Consider the following 21,619-nt stretch of genomic DNA (forward strand, 5'->3'; position numbering starts at 1 on the left):
ACTGTGACATCGGGTGCTGTAGTTGTCCTGGAGGGTGAATAGTTTGCCCCCAGTAATACGTTGGGCAGACCGCACCACCCTCTGGAGAGCGTTGCGGTTGCGGAAGGTTGCAGTTGCCGTACCAGTCGGTTAGACAGCCTGACAGGATGCTTTCAATTGTGCATCTGTAAAAAAATGGTGAGGGTTTTAGGTGACAAGTTAAACTTCTTTAACCTCCTGAGGTTGAAGAGACTCTGTTGCGCCTTCTTCACCATACTGTGTATGGGTGGTCCATTTCAGATTGTCAGTGATGTGTACACCAAGGACCTTGAAGCTTTCCATCTTCTCCCCTGTGGTCCCGTCAGTGTAGATAAGGGGGGTGCACCCTCTGCTGTTTCTTGAAGTCGACGATCATCTCCTTTGTTTTGTTGACGTTGAGTGAGAGGTTATTTTCCAGGCACCACACTCCCAGAGCCCTCACCTCCTCCCTGTAGGCTGTCTCGTCATCATTGGTAATCAAGCCTACTACTATTGTCGTCTGCAAACTTGATGATTGAGTTGGAGACGTGCTTGGCCCCGCCGTTATGGGTGAACAGGGAGTACAGGACACCAGGTGTGGCAAGATAGCTGACTAGTGGTGGCTTTTCAGCAGCCTGATGGTCTGGGAGTAGAAGATATTGGCCAGTCTGTTTTTGCCATGAGGCCATGACTGCCCGTGTCTGAGTGATGGAAGCGGGGAGGCTGCCTTCCTGCGACACCTGATGTTGTAGGTGTCCTGGAGGGCAGGCAGTGCGCACCCAATTGTGTGTTTGGCTGAGTGTACCACCCTCTGTAGCGCCTTGCAGTCAGTGGCGGAGGAGTTGCCGTATCAGGCTGTGATGCTGCCCGACAGTATGCTCTAGATGGTGCTCCTGTAGAACACTGAGTGTCCTCCGGGACAAGCCGAATTTCTTCACCCTCATGAGTTTGAAGAGTTGCTTTGGTGCCTTTTTCACCATGGTGTCCGTGTGGTTTGAACATTACAACTCCTCGGAGATGTGTACGCCAAGGGAACTTGACGTTTTTGAGCATCTCCACCGTGGCCCGGTTGATGAGGATGCCCAACCTGGTGTGTCGTGTGTCCATAAAGTTAAGAACTGGAAACCTGACAAGGCTTTACTTTATTCACACACGTTGTGAAGTATTTATTTCCACTGAGTGGTGCTGTTGGCCTATATTTTAGTGGGAGCGCTTACAGGGATATTTTGCTTATGTGAATGTCGGTCAGTAAGGCAAATGGGCGGGTACTGTGTTAGCCAGTTAAAATCCTCTGATCATATTCCAGCTGAATGGACATTTTCCAATTGGTCACACCCCCTTAGCACTCTAAAATACTGCAATGTGATTTGAGGAATGTTGTTACTGGGTGGTGGGATGAGACTGGTATTCGAAATCAAAGGGGATCGAGTGCAATTGTGTAACAGAATACGTAATATTGTCGCCAACACTGCTGAGAATGAGAAATGGCAAGATTGGGTGTTTCATCATCATGTTATTGAGGAAATATAGAGACCAAGTTTACTAGTGTATTTTATTTTGTATTTTATTATGGGAAAAAACAATGGGACTCATAATAATTACAATTGGCTACATTGAAAGCTAGTAAAACTACACATTGGGACATAGCATATCTATAGAATTCATTCATAAATGGATTACTCATATTATTAGTATGGTGAGGCTTTATAAAGTATTTATTAAGTAATAATATACTGTATCTGTAATTCAAAAAAACAATCAAGCTATCAAAAACAGCACTTTTTAAGACAAATGTTTATTAAATAATATGCAAAGCAAGAAAGTAGGTAGTATCACAGTGAGGTATAATATCCACTGACACATTTTAAAATATCAATAACATATATTCAATAAATGCAGATTGGAATACACGTAACATTCATATACAGATATTAATATATACATATTTATAATCACAGAGACAAATAGTAACAGAAAAGCACAATGCAAAGGCTTTGGCAAAAAGAGTGCATACATTTTGCTAAACATTACATACTGTATACATATTACAGATCGAAAGTACAAAACAAGCATAATAAAAAAATCCAGTGCAAGGTCAGTTTGTCTCCGTCCATGAATGAGTAGCAGCCTATAGTTTTTGTTTAATTTAAACCCCTGGTCTTGTGTGGTTGGTGGTGGTATATTGTCCTGAGATGACCGTACGGCCTGAGACCCAGCTAATTAGGGGAAGGGACCAGCACACTGAGAGAAAGGCTGGAGTTACTCGACGGACCCTTAGATGCCGCCATGTTGTTGACTTCAGTTGGCCACGTGGCGGTCCTCTTGGTGGTCATGTGTCGGCGAGCATGCTTGGTCAAGTGGTCGCTGCGCATGAAGCGCCGATCGCACATGTTACACACAAACTTCTTCTCGCCGGTGTGTGTTCGCCGGTGGCGGGAGAGCTCGTCGGAGCGGGCAAACTTCTTGTCGCAGCCCTCCCAGTGGCAGCTGAATGGTTTCTCACCTGGACGGCATGGGACAAATGGAAACCATATCAGTAGAAGATAACCCCACTACCTATTCAACATGACCATCAATCAAATTGCCATTGGTTAGAATATCCAGTAAATTGTCTAACAAGTGTGGTGGGGAGGTAGTACCTACCAGTGTGAGTTCTGAGATGGGCCTTGAGGTGGGAACTTTTGAAGTAGGTCTTCTTACAGCCCAGGAAGTTACAGACGTAGTTCCGTCTGCGGGAGAAGTCAGCTTGTGTGGCATTACTACTCTGCCCTGAGGGCATGTAAACTGGAGCTGGGGCCAGGGGCAGGAGCTTGGTGTTCCCGAGGGTCATGACAGTCTGTTGGCATGACGAGGCCTGGGAAACAGGGGACTGGGGAACCACAAACATCACCGTCCCGCGAGTCACTGAGGAGCCCACCAGCTGCAGCGGCTGGGGGAAGGAGGATGGTGACTGGGCTAGTATTGGCTTGGGCCCCCCCTGTGTCTGCATCTGCACCGGACCCCGATGGACAAACGCAGAGATCATCCCTGTCCGCCCATTGATTGGAAACACCTGGCAGAGGACCTGGGAGCTTTGGATGGGGAGTGAGGACCGGGAGGTGGCTGTGGCTGTGGCTTGGGATGGGGAACTTTCAGTGGGAGGAGTGGAGGGGCCTGTGCTGCTGTCAGGTGAGGATGGACTAACGTCCTTCTCTACCTTAACACACGGACCAGTGCTGCAGCTTTGTGGTTCAGTCTGCATGGGAATGGTCTCGGCCAAAGAGGCTGCTCTAGGGTTTCTGTTGGAGGAGGTGTGTTGTATCCCTATGAGGGACTGAGGTGGAATGTTGATACTGTGCTGTGAGAGGGCCCTGTCAGCAGTGTGACGGATAACGCTGGTCACCATGGCTCTGCTGGCTAGCTCTTGAGCTCCAGAGCTCTCTAAGAGGGGGGCCGTGCCAAGTTGTTGGCCCAGGAGAGGGGCATTCCTGTGGAGCAGACCTGCACAGAGTCTTGGCCGGGTTAAGACTGGTCTGGGGCCTGAGCTGGAGCTGGCCAATGAGGTGGTGGTGGTGAGGACAGCTGTGGAGGTGGAGGTCTCGGCAAAGATGGGGCTCTGAGGGGGGGTCATGCACTGGAAAAAAGAAAGAGAAAGATGAATTAAAGCAGGAATCGCAGGTCGTCCGTGACCCTATGCTGCCCCACTTCTGGTGTAGTGTTTTCACTTTGAACGAAAACAAGGGGGTTGAGCCCTGGGCTGGCCTTCTAGGCTAGGTGTGTCTTTGCGCCAATACCGCCTACTCGAATGTCCCTGCTGCCCCGGAGCCAGTGTTTCCAACTTAGTGACTTTGTCTTTACATTTCGCAACTTTTACTTGGAAATGTTTCTCGCGAAAATTTCAGCTACTTTTCAGGCTGCCTTTGGAGTGTTTTGACACAGAGGGTTTCTATGGTTTTGATAGCATTTAGCGACTTTCCCCACTCAATTCTGCTGAAAACATGAGTGGGAGAAACTGTCTGTGCAACAGAAGTCACATCAATGGTGCATACACAGACAGAGAAGCACAAGGGGAGGGGGTGTGCGGCTGGAGAGGGGGTGAAACGCTACGTCAGGGACTGCAGCTGTGCCGCATCAAGGCAAATTGGTGCTGGGATGTCATCGCAGCAACGTGATCTAGCGACTTCTAGCTTAATCAAGGAGCCAATAGTGGATCTCACTGAAAAATAGTTGGTATTTTTTGTTATGCTTTGTGATTCAATAGTTATTTTGTTGGTAATCGACCAAAATAGTTAGCTATGTTTGCCTATTGAGCACACTGCCTGCCTATATACAGCATTGATTCCTACCTAGTGTGAACTACCCACCAGAAAGACTGAATACCCAGCGTGGTCAGACAAGTTAACAATGGCTCATCTGCATGACACATTGGTAGACTATGGGCCATAAAGTCATAGGATGGTCACATTAGCATTACACATGTTAAACTGGTTACAGCGCAACATCACATCCTTCGGAAAGTATTCAGATCCCTTGACATTTTGTTAGGTTACAGCCTAAATATTTTTTTCCCCTCATTAATCTACACACAATACACCATAATGACAAAGCAAAAACAGGTTTAGAAAGTTTTGCTAATTTATTAAAATATATATATATATATATTACATTTATATAAGTATTCAGACTCTTTACTCAGTACTTTGTCAGCGATTACAGCCTCGCGTATTCTTGGATATGCTGCTACAAGCTTTGCACACTTGTATTGGAGAGTTTCTCCCATTCTTCTCTGCAGATCCTCTCAAGCTCTGTCAGGTTGCTGCACAGCTATTTTCAGTTCTCTCCAGGGATGTTCGATCGGGTTCAAGTCCAGGCTCTGGCTGGGCCACTCAAGGACATTCAGAGACTTGTCCCGAAGCCACTCCTGCATTGTCTTGGCTGTGTGCTTAGGGTTGTTGTCCTGTTGGAAAATGAACCTTTGCCCCAGTCTGAGGTCCTGTGCGCTCTGGAGCAGGTTTTCATCAAGGATCTCTCTGTACTTTGTTCCGTTCATCTTTCCCTCGATCGTGACTAGTTTCACAGTCCCTGCCGCTGAAAAACATCCCCACAGCATGATGCTGACACCACCATGCTTAACCGTAGGGAGGTGCCAGGTTTCCTCCAGACGTGACACTTGGCATTTAGGCCAAAAAGTTCCATCTTGGTTTCATCAGACCAGATAATCATGGTCTGAGTCCTTTAGGTGCCTTTTGGCAAACTCCAAGTGGGTTGTCATGTGCCTTTTATTGAGGAGTGGCTTCCATCTGGACACTCTACCATAAAGGCCTGATTGGTGGAGTGCTGCAGAGATGGCTGTCCTTCTGGAAGGTTCTCCCATCTCCACAGAGGAGCTCTATCAGAGTGACTATCGGGTTCTTGGGTCACCTCCCTGACCAAGCAAGGCCCTTCTCCCCTGATTGCTCAGTTTGGCCAGGCGTTCAGCTCTAGGAAGAGTCTTGGTGGTTCCAAACTTCTTCCATTTAAGAATGTGTTCTTGGGTTCCTTCAAGGCTGCAGACATGTTTTGGTACTCTTCCCCAGATCTGTGCCTCGACACAATTGTGTCTCGGAGCTCTACGGACAATTCCTTCGACCTCATGGCTTGGTTTTTGTTCTGACATGCACTGTCAACTGTGAAACCTTAAAGACAGGTGTGTGCCTTTCCAAATTATGTCCAATCAATTGAATTTACCACAGGTGGACTCTAATGAAGTTGTAGAAACATCTCAAGGATGATCAATGGAAACAACAGGATGCAACTGAGCTCAATTTCGAGTCTCAGATCAAAGGGTCTGAATACTTATGTTAAGGTATTTCTGTTTTTTTGCTAAAATAAATCAACTGTTTTTGATTTGTCATTATGGGATATTTGTGTATAGAATTGTTTTTATTTAATTTTAGAATAAGGCTGTAATGTAACAAAATGTGGAAAAAGTCAAAAGGGTCTGAATACTTCCTGAATGCACTGCATGTAAAATATACTGTTGTGACTGGCTTATTTGGTGGTAATACCCTCCCCTCCCCATTTAGCTGTAGTAAACAAAGTAGATGTCAATGGCCAATTAATTAGGGCCGATTTTGAGTTTTCATAACAATCGGTAATCTGTATTTTTGGACACCGATCGTGGACAAATTTTTTTTTTTACACCTTTATTTAACTAGGCAAGTCAGTTAAGAACACATTCTTATTTTCAATGACGGCCGAGGAACGGTGGGTTAACTGCCTTGTTCAGGGGCAGAACGACTGATTTTTACCTTGTCAGCTCGGGAATTCGTTTTTGCAACCTTCTGGTTAGTAGTCCAACGCTCTAACCACCTGCCTTACATTGCACTCCTCGAGGAGCCTGTGTGGCAGGCTGACTACCTGTTACGCGAGGGCAGCAAGAAGCCAAGGTAAGTTGCTAGCTAGCATCCGTATTTTATCTAACGGATGGCATCCCTAAGTCTAAATATTGCTGTTACATTGCACAACCTTCAATGTTATGTCATAATTACGTAAAATGCTGGCAAATTAGTTCGCAATGAGCCAGGCGGCCCAAACTGTTGCATATACCCTGACTCTGCGTGCAATGAACGCAAGAGAAGTGACACAATTTCACCTGGTTAATATTGCCTGCTTAACCTTTCTTTTAGCTAAATATGCAGGTTTAAAAAAATATATACTTCTGTGTATTGATTTTAAGAAAGGCATTGATGTTTATGGTTAGGTACACGTTGGAGCAACGACAGTCCTTTTTCGCGAATGCGCACCGTATCGATTATGTGCAACGCAGGACACACTAGATAATCTAGTAATATCATCAAAGATGTGTAGTTAACTAGTGATTATGATTAATTGATTGATGGTTTTTATAAGATAAGTTTAATGCTAGCTAGCAACTTACCTTGGCTTCTTACTGCATTCGTGTAACAGGCAGGCTCCTCGTGAGGCAGGTGGTTAGAGCGTTGGACTAGTTAACCGTAAATTTGCAAGATTGAATCCCTGAGCTGACAAGGTACAAATCTGTCATTCTGCCCCTGAACAAGGTAGTTTTAACCCATCGTTCCTAGGCCGTCATTGAAAATAAGAATGTGTTCTTAACTAACTTGCCTCGTTAAATAAAGTTGTAAAAAATTATGTGTTAAAAATTTCAACAAATCTAAACAAAAATCGGCATCCAAAAATACCGATTTCCGATCGTTATGAAAACTTGAAATCGGCCCAAATTAATCGGCCATTCCGATTAATCGGTCGACCTCTAGTATGTTCTCACTAATGTACTCATATTTGATCAATATTATGTTATTGTTCTGGACCTGTTAGTTGTTTAGCACCCCCTAGTGGCAGTTTATGTGCAGCAGGGTGGAATTGAACTGTTTGTGTCATGTGACAGGAAGCCGTTTCTGAAGCAGTTTCTGAAGTGAAGCAATGTTTGACAGAGTAGTTATAATCCTTCAACATCCTTCTATATAAGCTTTGTAATACACCATGTCTGTAAGTACATCTGTTTATTAACACAAGATAAATGTTTATCACATATCATTTTCATGCTTCTGTAATAGATTGAAAATTAAGTTAACGGTTAGCTACTTTGCATTAGCTTCAGTGCTATTTCTCCCCAGGGACATCTAGCTGAGTAATATCAAGCATACAGTTGCATTCTAGTAACTTTATTTTATATTTGACTCTAGATTGAGTACTCTTATTCCTTATATTTAGTGCAGTTATTGTGGAATACATTCTGTGCTCTATAATACTGTAACTGAAAACATACTTTACTGTTTGTTGCAGTTTCACACTGTGATTCAAGTAAACTTCCAAAACGGCACCCTGTTTCTCACTGAGTTATTTAAATGAGTGTTTAGCTAACTGGATTGCTGTGTAAGGGGTATTTAGCGAGTCCAGTATAGTTATCAAATGAAAATCCCTTTTTATTTTGGCATATGCAGGATGTTCAGCATATGGGGATATGACGTATTGTACCATGTACTATGAAATAACCATTTGTTTCATGTTTTCCCACAATGTCAACCTATGCACAAGGATATATTGGACTTGTTGGATGGAGGAAACATAGTCAGCCATAGATGTGAATATCCTAACCCTTCAGCTACACTACATGCGTCGCCATCAGCAGTGTCCATGTGACGTTCTACCTGCTACACCAGAACCCAACCAAATAAACATTTCAATTCAAGATAGAAATAAGGTTTTGTGTCAGCCATTGAGAATTGACCCTCTGTAGCAGAGCAGTAAGGATGCATTGTGGTTATACCGGCTCTAATGACCTTCTAGTAGGAGATGAAAGGTGGGAACCAGGAACAGCACATAACAGTTTGTGGCCTGGAGGTGAGGGACCTGGTAACAGAGTTGTTATTCCAAGCTGCTGTGTGTGGAAAGTACTGGCCTCCCGTGATCCACTTCAGCAAATTTGAGGCTTTATTCCTGAGAGCTAGTAGCTAGCTGTACATGTCCTGCCTTGTGTGTGTGTTTCATTTAAGTTCTACAAGTGTTCAGTTGTCATTGTAATTGTCCCATTTCTTTTTAGAAATCAGTCACATTTTTGTTTTTAATTGTGAATTCAAATGTAAATGTGGATTTTTACATAACAGATTTGTGGTCATTTTATCATGCAGTATGTAGTCCAAGTTATCCATGGTTCTGTTACACTGACAGTGTTGATGGTGATTGGAAAGAAAAAGTAATATCACTCAAATAAATTGAAATCCTTATTTGCGTAAGTGTCAATGGCCTTTCCAAACCAAAAATGTCAGAATACAGAAAATGTTAGCTAGCTAGCTAAGTATGTGTTAGCTAGCTTGAACACTGAACACACTACGTTTAGCAGCTAATGTAGCTAGCAGGCTAAAAATGCAACTAACACTTACAGTGCATTCGGAAAGTATTCAGACCCCTTGACTTTTTCCACATTTTGTTAAAGCATTTGTTACAAACAAGATTCTCTGGTCTGATGAAACCAAGATTGAACTCTTTGGCCTGCATGCCAAGTGTCACGTCTGGAGGAAACCTGGCACCATCCCTACGGTGAAGCATGGTGGTGGCAGCGTCATACTGTGGGGGTGTTTTTCAGCGGCAAGGACTGGGAGACTAGTCAGGATCGAGGGATGAACGGAGCAAAGTTGAGAGAGATCCTTGATGAAAACCTGCTCCAGAGCACTCAGGACCTCAGACTGGGGCGAAGGTTCACCTTCAGACAGGACAACGACCCTAAGCACACAGCCAAGACAACGCATGAGTGGCTTCGGGACAAGTCTCTGAATGTTCTTGAGTGGCCCAGCCAGAGCCCGGACTTGGACCCGATCGAACATCCCTGGAGACCTGAAAATAGCGCATGGAAGAATGGGAGAAACTGCCCAAATAAAGGTGTGCCAAGCTTATAGCGTCGTACCCAAGAAGACTCCTGCTTCAACAACGTACTGTGTGAAAGGTCTGAATACTTATGTAAATGTGATATTTCATTTATTTATTTTTTGCTTTATCTTTATGTGGTATTATGTGTAGATTAATGAGGAAGAAAACAATTTAATACATTTTTAGAATAAGGCTGTAATGTAACAAATGTGGAAAAAGTCAAGGGGTCTGAATACCTTCCGAATGCACTGTAGCTAACGTTACCAGTCCATGAGAGCGGTGGCCATGTTGGCGTCACTCTTTCACCTTTCAAAATGAACTCCAATGTTAATCCGGTTTCTGGGTTGGTCATGAACAGTCGTTTTCTCGCTTCTTTTTCTCTATTGGGGTCGTTGATTCAGATCCAAGAACAGAGAATGATACCTGTTGACTACGTCTGCTCTGTTTGTGTCTGGCAGCTGTAATGTTAGATTGCAAGTGAATCTCACATCCTCTCCAGCTCCGGGGCAGCGGGATTAGCCAGACACACCTAGCCCAGAAGGCCAGCCCAAAACGGCTCAGGGCTCAATCCCCTTGTTTTCGTTCCATTTGAACCCACTACACAAGAAGTGGGGCGGCATAAGGTTGCCCACCACCTGCGGATCCCTGCTTTAAACATTTTAACTCTCAATTGTGACATAAACCCATTAAATTCTCTATTGCAAAAAAGCTGATTGTAGTTTTGAATAAAATGGCAGCCTCTGGTTAGTCCCAACCAATCATTTTTCTATACTCAGGCTACTAGACTAACTACGTTAGCATAGAAAAGTGATCTTTTACAGTAGAAATTCAAAACCACTGAGGCCTACATAATGGGATTCAACTCACCAGTGATGAGAGTGCGATCAGATCCTTGGGGGACTCCATGCTCTCAGGGTGCAGGAGGAGAGAGTCGCAGGAGTCAGAGGTAGGTGTCAGGGGGCGTGGCTTGTGGTTTGGTGACCTTTGACCCCAGGAGCTCATGCTGACGAGCGCCTCAGCGGCCTCCAGGTCAGGGTACTCAAAGGTGCTGCAGCAGGACTGCTCACTGTCGTACCTGTTCCTCTCCATCATCATCACCCTGATGTCCATTAGATCAGCCTGATGGGAGGCCACAGGGAAAATGCACCGCCAATCACCATCTGTGTCCCAAAATGGAACCCTTTTCCCTATTTAGTGCACTATCTTTGACCAGAGCCCTATGGGCCATTAGATCAGATGGAGAGTGGGAGAGAATGAGTCCATAACGAGGATGCACCAGAAATCAGTTTAGGCAATACTAACATGCACTCTAGTATATTTATTCCCCCACCCCCCAAATAAAGAAAATTCTGTGCAAAAAAATGAATTGAGACTGGCCCAGTGGGCTGAAGATGGACCAGCCCATCTGGTATTTGCCCATTAGCCAGTCCACTTCTTACTGCTGCTCTTATCAATTTTTTACTTAACTCTTATTTTTCCAAACGGCATTGTTGGTTAAGGGCTTGTAAGTACGCATTTCACTGTTGTATTCGGTGCATGTGACAAATACAATTTGATTTGATCACAATTACAGCTCAATAGCTTCTGATGGCTGCAGACTCTTTTCAACACTGACATCTATCTCACTAAATATATCTAGAGTCCTACTACTGCAATGGTTCCCTCAGATGGTTTTAGCTCAAGTTATGAACCATATATGCCTCAAAATGGTGGAAAACACATAGACAATAGTCAATGAACAAGGGTTGGGTATTCTTCTAGATGTGCATGTAGCTATGTAGTGCAGTTTGTTGTCATCCGCTGAATGCTCAGCTGCACGTAGTGAGGCTGCTAGCTGCTTTAGAGGAATGGCGAGAGAGAGAGAGGGGCCCCACTGCAACGCTAAACTAACAGCAGCCATTTGAGCGGGTGGCTGGCAGGTGGGTGCATCCAATCCTCCCAGTTCCCAGTAGCTCACATAACATTGGAATCACCAAAAATAGTCATGTGAGTAATGTGCTACATCAACAACAAAAACCCAGAATAGTCGATTTGATTAACATGCAAGAACTGTGGAGGGGGTGTGGGCCGCATCAGGAAGTATTGGGTTGAATTGAGAACCCCCGCCTCTTATTGAACTGCTTGAGGATACTCTCCAGCAATAACAACCAGCCACTTGTTTTATTGACACACATGGAAGCAGCTCATGATCCAATTAAATTCCAATCTTCATGCTTTTATCAATTAGCTAATCTATGAATCAATCGTCAATTTATGTCCAAAATGTTCAACCAAGCAGACTGATAAATGGCACATAGTAATACATCAAGCACAGTAGTCTAGTTGAGCCCTGCTAAAATGCTAAATGAGATGTACAGTTCCATTTGGCTTTTAGGGGCCACAATTAAAATGTAACACGATATCAAATAACATTTTATTCGTCACATACACAGTTTACAGCAGGTATAATATCATGTGCAACGAAATGCTTATGCGCTAGCTCCCGCAACAATGCAGTACATTAATCAATAATAACAATAAGTAAAAAACAAAACAAGTAATGGAGTAGGTAGTATGCATATTAATAATGGACTGTATTTACAAATATAAAATGGGCAGTGACTTGGTCACGCAGTAGAATAAATAGTATATAATAGAACAGCCGCTTCGTGTGTGTGTGTGTGAGAGAGAGTTCTGAGCGCATGTGTGTGTGTGTGTAACAATTTAAAATAACAACGTATAATCATATTGAAAAAAAGTATTATTACAATGTAACAATGCAGTGATATAAGGCGGATATAATGTAGCAATGTGTGATCACACAGTTGATACACTGGCCGTTGCGCGGGGATACACTAGTTTCATTCTGACTTCAAATAAACCAGACTGCCTGGGTTAAAAGAACATCACGTTCAACTTGGGCGGCTTGCTTCAATGCATTCAATTCAAGTTATATAATGCTGTAATGTGTGTGTGTGTGTATGTGTGTTTGTGTGTGTGTGTAACTTATCGATGGTCTTGAAATACCTGAAGATTTAACATTTAAAGTAAAAATCAATCAACTTACCAGACAAGATTGCTATGAATTCGGGGGTGATGTGAAAGTCACCATATGGAAAGTATGAGTAAAACAATAATAGTAGAGACAGTAGCAATTTAACCACTCAACGAGCCCTGAGCACACAAGTATTCCCGCTGCCAGTTGTTGAGACTGGCCTTAGCTGAGTGAATCAAAAGGGGAGACGAAAAAAACAGAAACAAAATTCAGAGCAGACTGGCGGGTGGTAACATGTTACCAATCAAAAACAAAGGTGTAGCGGGCGTCGTCCAATCAGATCGCAAACAGCGCGTGATCAGGACGTGTCTGCGTCGCGATTGGAGCAAAGAGGGTGCGTGGCTGTTGGAAGGCGTGACGAAGGAGTCAGTGGTGTCAGAGTAAACCCAGTGAACTCAATGCTCGAGAACTAGGGGAAAGGTTGAAACGGCGAATCGTGAGATACTTGCACGCGTCTGGCTTGCTTTGGAACGAGAGCGCGCGCTAAGCGGGCATGCGCAAAATGGGCACAAAGAAATTAATAGGGAAACTGCAGAATGCAATACGTTGGCTTCGAAATAAAGAATTAGCTGTGTTTTTTATTTTATAAATCCGATAATATCTTATAGCGTCTAAATTGTTTTATTATCGATTAGTGTAATTGCATTGTACAAATATGGTGTATTAAATGGATGTTACTCTAAGTGTAAACAAATGTTGTGAATCAATCGGGTCATAAAATTCATATTACAGATTTGACATTTATTTTATATATACAGTAATAAGATTATACAATTAGGCTATTATGATAGTTTTCATTTTCTGCTCTATGGGAATATATGTTGAAATATAAATGGAGCTTCATCGTTATGACATTCTGAACAATTACGTCAATACCCATAGTAAACAAAAACAATCCCACAATTCTTTAAGTAAATAATTAAATTATGCAACATGATCAAATAGGATCACAGAGTAGTGTGTGGAAGAATAGAAAATATCAACAAATGGCCCACTGAAACACTTCTAAAATGCACAAATTACAGAACGTATAATATACTGAAATATAATTTATATTTATTTCAATGTATATTTAAATGTTAAATGTACACTCAGTGGCCAGTTTATAAGGTAAACCCATATAGTACCGTGTCGGACCCCTTTGCCTCCAGAACAGCCTGAATTCTTTGGGGCATGGAAACGTTGCTCAGTTGGTATCAAGGGACCTAACGTGTGCCAGGAAAAGATTCCCAACACAATTACACCACCACCAGCAGCCTGTATTGTTGACACCAGACAGGAAAGGGCCATGCTGCTACACCACCACCGCCAGCCTGTATTGTTGACACCAGACAGGAAAGGGCCATGCTGCTACACCACCACCACCAGCCTGTATTGTTGACACCAGACAGGAAAGGGCCATGCTGCTTATGCCAAATCTTGATTCTACCATCAGCATGACACAACAGGAACCGGGATTCGTCAAACCAGGCGTTGTTTTTCCACTCATCAATTGCCCAGTGTTGGTGATTGCGTGCCCACTGGAGCCGCTTCTTTTTGTTTTTAGCAAATAGGAGGGGAACCCGGTATGGTCGTCTGCTGCAATAGCCCATCCGTAACAAGGACCAACGAGTTGTGTGTTCCGAGATGCCATTCTGCACACCACTGTTGTACTGCGGCGTTATTTACTGGTTTGTGGGCCGCTGTTAGCTTGCACGATTCTTGCCATTCTCTTTCGATATCTCATCAACAAGCTGTTTTCACCCACAGGACTGCCACTGACTGGATGTTTTTTGTTTTTCTCACTATTCTCAGTAAACCCTAAACACTGTCGTGCGTGAAAAGCCCAGGAGGCTGGTTATGAGATACTACAACAGGCGTGCCTTGCACCGACAATCATACCATGTTCAAAGTCACTTCTAATGTTCAATCGAACAGTAACTGAGTGCCTCAATGCCTGTCTGCCTGCTTTTTATAGCAAGCCACGGGCACATGACTCATTGTCTATAGGAGCGAACCATTTTCGTAAAACGGGGTGAGTGTATATTTCAGTTTAGGTATATACATTCTATGCAGTTGAGGCTGCTGATGGGAGGACGGCTCATAATAATGGCTCGAATGGAGTCAATGGAATGGTATCAACCAAATGGAAAACACTTATTTGATGTTTTTCATACCATTCCATAGACTCCATTCCAGCCATTATTATGAGCCGTCCTCCCCTCAGCAGCCTACACTGTTTCTGTGTCTCTTATTGTCTTCCTGTGCGCTGTGCCGTATTCCTCCTCTCCAGTCTCTTATGACTGAATCTCGAATCTGCACCCCACTCTCCTGCCCCCTTTCCCTCCCTCCCGCCCCCTTTTCCCTCCTTTCTCCCCTCCAGCTGGTGAACCCAAGGACTCCTATGCATTGAGGTTGGTAACAGGCTTCCTATAAATAATTTCAGGGTGGGGCCTGGAAGGGAGCTCGCTTCACCCCTTTTGTTGTGGTTGTACATTACATTAACCCTTAAAAGGACCTTTTTATTTCACTTGGTGCTGCCCAGGCTTGAGCACATCCAGGTACAATGGACTTTGCTCCATTTGACAGTGAACTGAACCACAGAAAATGAGCACCACTTGTGTAAATAAGAAATGCAGCAGAAGTCTTCCATGTTGTGCGATCTTGGAGGGTTAAGAGAGAATACATCAGTCATTCAGTCTGAGATAGAGGCAGCAGACAAAGAGCTTTTTCTCATTCCCCACCGGCTCCCTGGAGGTTGTATTAAGCTCACAGAAATAACCCTCATTTCGATCTACAGTGGGATCCCAATTCATTGACACCCTTGATAAAGATGAGCAAAAATGTCTTTATAGAAAAAATACAAATACTGAGCTATATTGTATGCACCAAAACATTTGGAAATTATATTATTTTATACTAATACAATTGCTCAGAAGCAAGAGATTTTGTTTAACATGTAATATATATATTTTTTCAAAAAAGTAGGGGTCAGAAATATTGACACCTCTGTTTTCAATAGCTTTCAATACCTCCCCTTTTGAGGGTAACATCAGCAAAACCAAGGAGTTGATCGCGGTCTTCAGGAAACAGGGAGGAGTACAGCCCTATTGTCATCGACAGGGCTGCAGTGGAGAGGGTATAATCAAATGTTCCTCGGTGTGCACATCACAGAGAACCTCACATAGTCCAACCACACCACCACATGGTAAAAAAGTTGCAGCCGCGCCACTTCAACCTCAAATTTGGCATGGGGCCCTCAAATCCTAAAGAAGCTCTACAGCCGCACTATCGAGAGCATCTTGACCGGCTGCATCACCGCCTGTACGGCAACTGCGCCACCCTCAACCAGGAGGCCCTACAGAGGGTGGTGCAGACGGCCCAACACATCACTGGGGTAAGCTACCTGCCCTCCAGGACATCTACAGCAGGCGGTGCCTGAGGAAGGTCCGAAAGATCGTCAAGGAGCCATGGACTGTTGTTTCTGTTACCATCTGGCAAGCAGTATTGGAGTATCGGGTCTTGAACCAACAGTCAACAAGACAGCTTCTACCACCAGACAATCAGACTTCTGAAAAGCTAAACCCAGCTGTTTCTCGTCACAGACCTGCACCTTAGACTATTTGCACCAGAGAGACTATATACACCATAGAAATGATTTGCACTGACTACCCACACATCCAATCCTTCCACACAAACTTACACAAACTGTAAATACATCCATTATTACTATGCATACTACTCCTTCTATTACTTCTACTACTTGTTATTTTGACTAATTTCATTGTTGTTATTCATGAATGTACTGCATTGTTGAGAGAGCTACCACACAAGCATTTCACTGCACCTTTTATACCTGTTGTAAACTGTATGTGACGAATACATTTTGATTTGAGCCTTTTTCTAAAAAAATAATTGAGTTGGAGAGCACATTGGAAAGGATCTTAGACCATTCCTCCATACAGAATCCTTGATATCCTTTGTATGCACTTAATGACTGTTCTGTTCAATTAAAACCACAGGTTTGTCATTGTTCCCCTCGAATCAGGGACTGATTTAGACCTGGAACACAAGGTGGGTGCAATTAATGATCAGGTAGAACAGAATACCAGCAGGCTCCGGACATTGTAGGGTCAGAGTTGAGTACCCCTGATCTACACGTTTAAAACACAGAAAAGCTGTCAAACACCTGAATGCATGTCAAATAAATGGCAATTTCCACAATTATTGACATTCTTGACAAAAATTACTCACCGTGCTATCTTCGATTGCGCAAGGGGAGACCTGAAAAGTTACATTGTCTGGCGCACAGGAGACCTGGGTTAGAACCCCGTCAGTCAAACTAACACGTCTTCAGGTCTCAAGCGATAAGGTTGTTCATCACAATGCATGGATCAGAAAATCACCTCTTTTGCACTCTCATTGGGGCGCACAGATCCTTCTACTTCTGTTTGACACAGAAGGTGTTCTTGTGCAGTAGGCCTGAGTTCTAACCCAGTCAGTTATATTGGTGCTGTGATCTCTGAGTATGAGGTCAAAGGGGGGTGAAATGTAACCGAGGTCCACGCTCTTTTGCAATATTAAATATAGAGTGGAAAAGCTACCATTAGAAGGGCTATTCAACTGTCAGTAAGCAAGTCAGTTAAGAACAAATTCTTAGTTTACAATGATAGCCTACTGGGGAATAGTGGGTTAAGTGCCTTGTTCAGAACAGATTTTTACCTTGTCAGCTTGGAGATTTGATCCAGCAACCTTTTGATTACTGGCCCAACTCTCTGACCACTAGGCTACCTGCCACCCCAGGTATATATAGTGTACCTGCGGTTCATGCGAGGATGGATATGCAGGGGTTACTGTAGAGCTAAAACAAACACACACACATATATTTCTCTCATTGTGCAACTTTCTTCTCACTAAGTTCCAGATCAATCCAGTCTCACCTTGTTCACACAGTGAGTTTGTTCTATAGATTGTGTTGTTTTAAGGCAACGCATAGCACCTGTTGAGGCTGTGGGTGTAGAAGGCATTGTAATGTTGTGTGTAGGGCAGGGAGCAGGGAAGCTGTTTGGCAGGGAGTTGCAGAGTGACGCCACACTGCAAGCCAAGGGGCCGCTATGCAGGCAGCTGATAGCCAAGAGACCTAGAGAGAAAGAGAGAGAGAGAGAGGGTTGGTGGGAGGGGAGGTAAACTGAATGAACTTTCATTTCACGCACACACGCTCATGCACACACCCTCATGCACACACACACACAATGCCTCCAGACTCCAGTAGAGGGGCGGTAGTGTAGTGTAGTGCACATATATAACCTCTTTAGCTGACAGCCCCTCCATGCTAAAATACACTGAGGGATAACAGATCTGGCTCCTCCACTAACCTCCTGACCCAGCATATATACACTTCTGGTATTTTCTAACCACAGAATGTTTAAAGCATTGCCTTGCTTTTAAACAAATTCATTTGGACCTCAATAGGATCACATATGAAATGTAGTGTTTTCCAAGACATCCTTTGGGGGCCAGGAGTCGAAAGTCGTGCAATTTCTTACGAACAAAGAAGTCATTGTTCAACACAGCCAAATGTCAACCCCAGTTTCTGAGTGTGAGCAACCTACATTTAAATTGTTTTACCTTGTATAGTCATGCTTTTACTATATAGGAGCATGTCATGTTAAGCTAAGTGGATGGTCTTTTCTGTGAATCAAGTGAGAATTCTAGAACATGGAGAGATATATGAACCAAAATCCCACAATGACATCAACACATGACATCACCCCAAGCTACAGGAAATTCTAATTGGGTGGCTGTTGTCTTGGAAACGCTGGAATATGGAGTAAACTAACACATTGCTTGCTAGACTCCACCTAGACTTAATGGGGAGACTTGATTGGTATTTTGGCATGTGATGGGATAGTAACTTATTACGGTGAGAAAAAACAGAAAGGAAGGAGGCAAGGGATGGGATCATAAACTGCTGTCCACATCAAGGTTTGTTTATTATCTATAATAGATCATTTGCATTAGTTATTGAGCTGACCTGTTGGGTTGTGTGCAAATTAGGACTTTAGTGCGTGGAATGCTCGAGGGGTGCTTAAGGTCACGTTCTGTTGTCCTAGCAGTTGTGCACATTACCCAGAGGTCAGAGGTCGCGCTTTCAAGCCTACTCCCAACCCCACATTTGTGCCCTTTAGAACTTCTAAAGCCCAGGAACTCAGACAATCAATATCCTTCAACTTTGGTAGTGTAATGCTACAGAATACACACTATATTTTCACAGGTGTGGATCCTCATCCTACTCATCACAAAGGCTTGCATCCCAAATGGCACCCTATTCCCTATATAGTGTGCTACTTTTGACCAGAGCCCTGCTGATCCCCAAATGATTAAGAGACTTCAGAAAATAAACTTTTAAGGTTGTCACTAATTTGGTCAGCAGTGAGCCCAGAGGCAATGCAGAGTGGGTGGGTGTGAGAAGAGAGAGGCTGCTGAGAGCTCTGGGCAACAGATGTGACGTCCCCCCAGGGACACTGAACAGTGGTGGGCTCACCAACCAAGGGGGAACTCACACACACACCACACACACAAACATGCACACAGGAAAATGAACATCACTTCAGCGAGCCTAACTAACAGAGAGTGGAGTGTGTTGTGGTGGGTGGGGTTCTGGAATGTTGGTCACCCCACTCCCAAAAAAGGGAGGGCTTGACTCAAGCACTGAGATGTAACATGCTTGCTGTATTGCATACTGTCCACATTTACATTTACATTTAAGTCATTTAGCAGACGCTCTTATCCAGAGCGACTTACAAATTGGTGCATTCACCTTATGACATCCAGTGGAACAGCCACTTTACAATAGTGCATCTAAATCTTTTAAGGGGGTGAGAAGGATTACTTTATCCTATCCTAGGTATTCCTTAAAGAGGTGGGGTTTCAGGTGTCTCCGGAAGGTGGTGATTGACTCCGCTGTCCTGGCGTCGTGAGGGAGTTTGTTCCACCATTGGGGGCCAGAGCAGCGAACAGTTTTGACTGGGCTGAGCGGGAACTGTACTTCCTCAGTGGTAGGGAGGCGAGCAGGCCAGAGGTGGATGAACGCAGTGCCCTTGTTTGGGTGTAGGGCCTGATCAGAGCCTGGAGGTACTGAGGTGCCGTTCCCCTCACAGCTCCGTAGGCAAGCACCATGGTCTTGTAGCGGATGCGAGCTTCAACTGGAAGCCAGTGGAGAGAGCGGAGGAGCGGGGTGACGTGAGAGAACTTGGGAAGGTTGAACACCAGACGGGCTGCGGCGTTCTGGATGAGTTGTAGGGGTTTAATGGCACAGGCAGGGAGCCCAGCCAACAGCGAGTTGCAGTAATCCAGACGGGAGATGACAAGTGCCTGGATTAGGACCTGCGCCGCTTCCTGTGTGAGGCAGGGTCGTACTCTGCGGATGTTGTAGAGCATGAACCTACAGGAACGGGCCACCGCCTTGATGTTAGTTGAGAACGACAGGGTGTTGTCCAGGATCACGCCAAGGTTCTTAGCGCTCTGGGAGGAGGACACGATGGAGTTGTCAACCGTGATGGCGAGATCATGGAACGGGCAGTCCTTCCCGGGAGGAAGAGCAGCTCCGTCTTGCCGAGGTTCAGCTTGAGGTGGTGATCCGTCATCCACACTGATATGTCTGCCAGACATGCAGAGATGCAATTCGCCACCTGGTCATCAGAAGGGGGAAAGGAGAAGATTAATTGTGTGTCGTCTGCATAGCAATGATAGGAGAGACCATGTGAGGTTATGACAGAGCCAAGTGACTTGGTGTATAGCGAGAATAGGAGAGGGCCTAGAACAGAGCCCTGGGGGACACCAGTGGTGAGAGCGCGTGGTGAGGAGACAGATTCTTGCCACGCCACCTGGTAGGAGCGACCTGTCAGGTAGGACGCAATCCAAGCGTGGGCCGCGCCGGAGATGCCCAACTCGGAGAGGGTGGAGAGGAGGATCTGATGGTTCACAGTATCGAAGGCAGCCGATAGGTCTAGAAGGATGAGAGCAGAGGAGAGAGAGTTAGCTTTAGCAGTGCGGAGCGCCTCCGTGATACAGAGAAGAGCAGTCTCAGTTGAATGACTAGTCTTGAAACCTGACTCTCACCCCAAACTCCCTTAGTGGAAGTGTATGTGGGAGAAGAGAATGCTTCTCTGTTGACCCATGAGGTGAAATATCTCTTTGGTTCAGATTTTAACCACACCAAACAATTACACAGCACTCCAAGCATCCCACTGGGCATTTCAACATCAAGTTATGATTTGCATTTGGTTGAGTTGTCAACTAATGCAAATTCAACGGGTAATCTGCAAAAAAAATCACCATGTCAGTGGATTTAGGTTCAAATTTGGGTGAAAAAAATAGTACATTTACTTAGGTTGATTACTTTTTTCAAATCCATTCAGTTTCCACATTGATTCAGCGTCATCACATAGATTTTTTAAACATTTTTATGGCCAGGTAACAATGTTGATTCAAGCAGTTTTAGCCCAGTGGGATGTCTCTCACACCCTCACATGCGCTTTCGGTTAGCTGAGGCATGCAGGCAGGCAGCACTGTGACTGCCAGTTAGACCATGCAGCTAACAATTCACACAGTCAGGAGAGTTGGGCCCGAGCAGAGACCTACAAGGCCTTGCTAAAACACACTGGGATGAATGTAGCCCACGGCCCTGGGGTGGGGTGAAGTGAGGCCAGAGACTGGCTCTGATTACACAAGGAGAAGGGATGTGTCCCAATTGGCACATTATTCCCTGTGGGCCCTGGTCAAAAGTGGTGAACTAAACTAAATAGGGACCATTTGAGACTGCACACAGACAAGGCTACCTTGCTCACCTGTAGTTTGCCACCCTCAGCACATAGCCTAGGCCTACAGTCAGCATCCCTAGGCTTACAGTCAGCATCCCTAGGCCTACAGTCAGCATCCCTCGGCCTACAGTCAGCATCCCTAGGGCTACAGTCATCATCCATAGGCCTACAGTCAGCATCCCTAGGCATACAGTCAGCATCCCTAGGCCTACAATCAGGAGTCCTAAAGTCAGCATCCCTAGGCCTACAGTCAGCATCCCGAGGCCTACAGTCAGGAGTCCTACAGTCAGCATCCCTAGGTCTACAGTCAGGAGTCCTACAGTCAGCATCCCTAGGCCTACATTCAGGAGACATACAGTCAGCATCCCTAATCTACAGTCAGGAGTCCTACAGTCAGCATTCCTAGACCTACAGTCAGCAT

General features: G+C 44.6%; 1 protein-coding gene and 1 long non-coding RNA gene across 2 annotated transcripts; one reads left to right on the plus strand and one right to left on the minus strand.

Moving 5' to 3' along the window:
- Window positions 1-1,543: 1,543 nt before the first annotated feature.
- On the minus strand, window positions 1,544-12,585 carry klf11a (Kruppel like factor 11a). Its single transcript, XM_029677248.2, has 4 exons — window positions 12,410-12,585; window positions 10,231-10,482; window positions 2,641-3,610; window positions 1,544-2,500 (listed from the first exon to the last, which is right to left on the minus strand). The coding sequence occupies exons 2-4, from the start codon at window positions 10,471-10,473 to the stop codon at window positions 2,214-2,216; spliced, it is 1,500 nt and encodes a 499-aa protein (XP_029533108.2). The 5' UTR covers window positions 10,474-10,482; window positions 12,410-12,585; the 3' UTR covers window positions 1,544-2,213.
- Window positions 7,394-8,723, plus strand: LOC115139639 (uncharacterized). Its single transcript, XR_003865135.2, has 2 exons — window positions 7,394-7,485; window positions 8,035-8,723. It is a non-coding gene; the product is annotated as an uncharacterized LOC115139639 (long non-coding RNA).
- Window positions 12,586-21,619: the final 9,034 nt, after the last annotated feature.

Source organism: Oncorhynchus nerka, linkage group LG13 (assembly GCF_034236695.1).
Source record: "Oncorhynchus nerka isolate Pitt River linkage group LG13, Oner_Uvic_2.0, whole genome shotgun sequence".
Lineage (NCBI taxonomy): Eukaryota > Metazoa > Chordata > Actinopteri > Salmoniformes > Salmonidae > Oncorhynchus > Oncorhynchus nerka.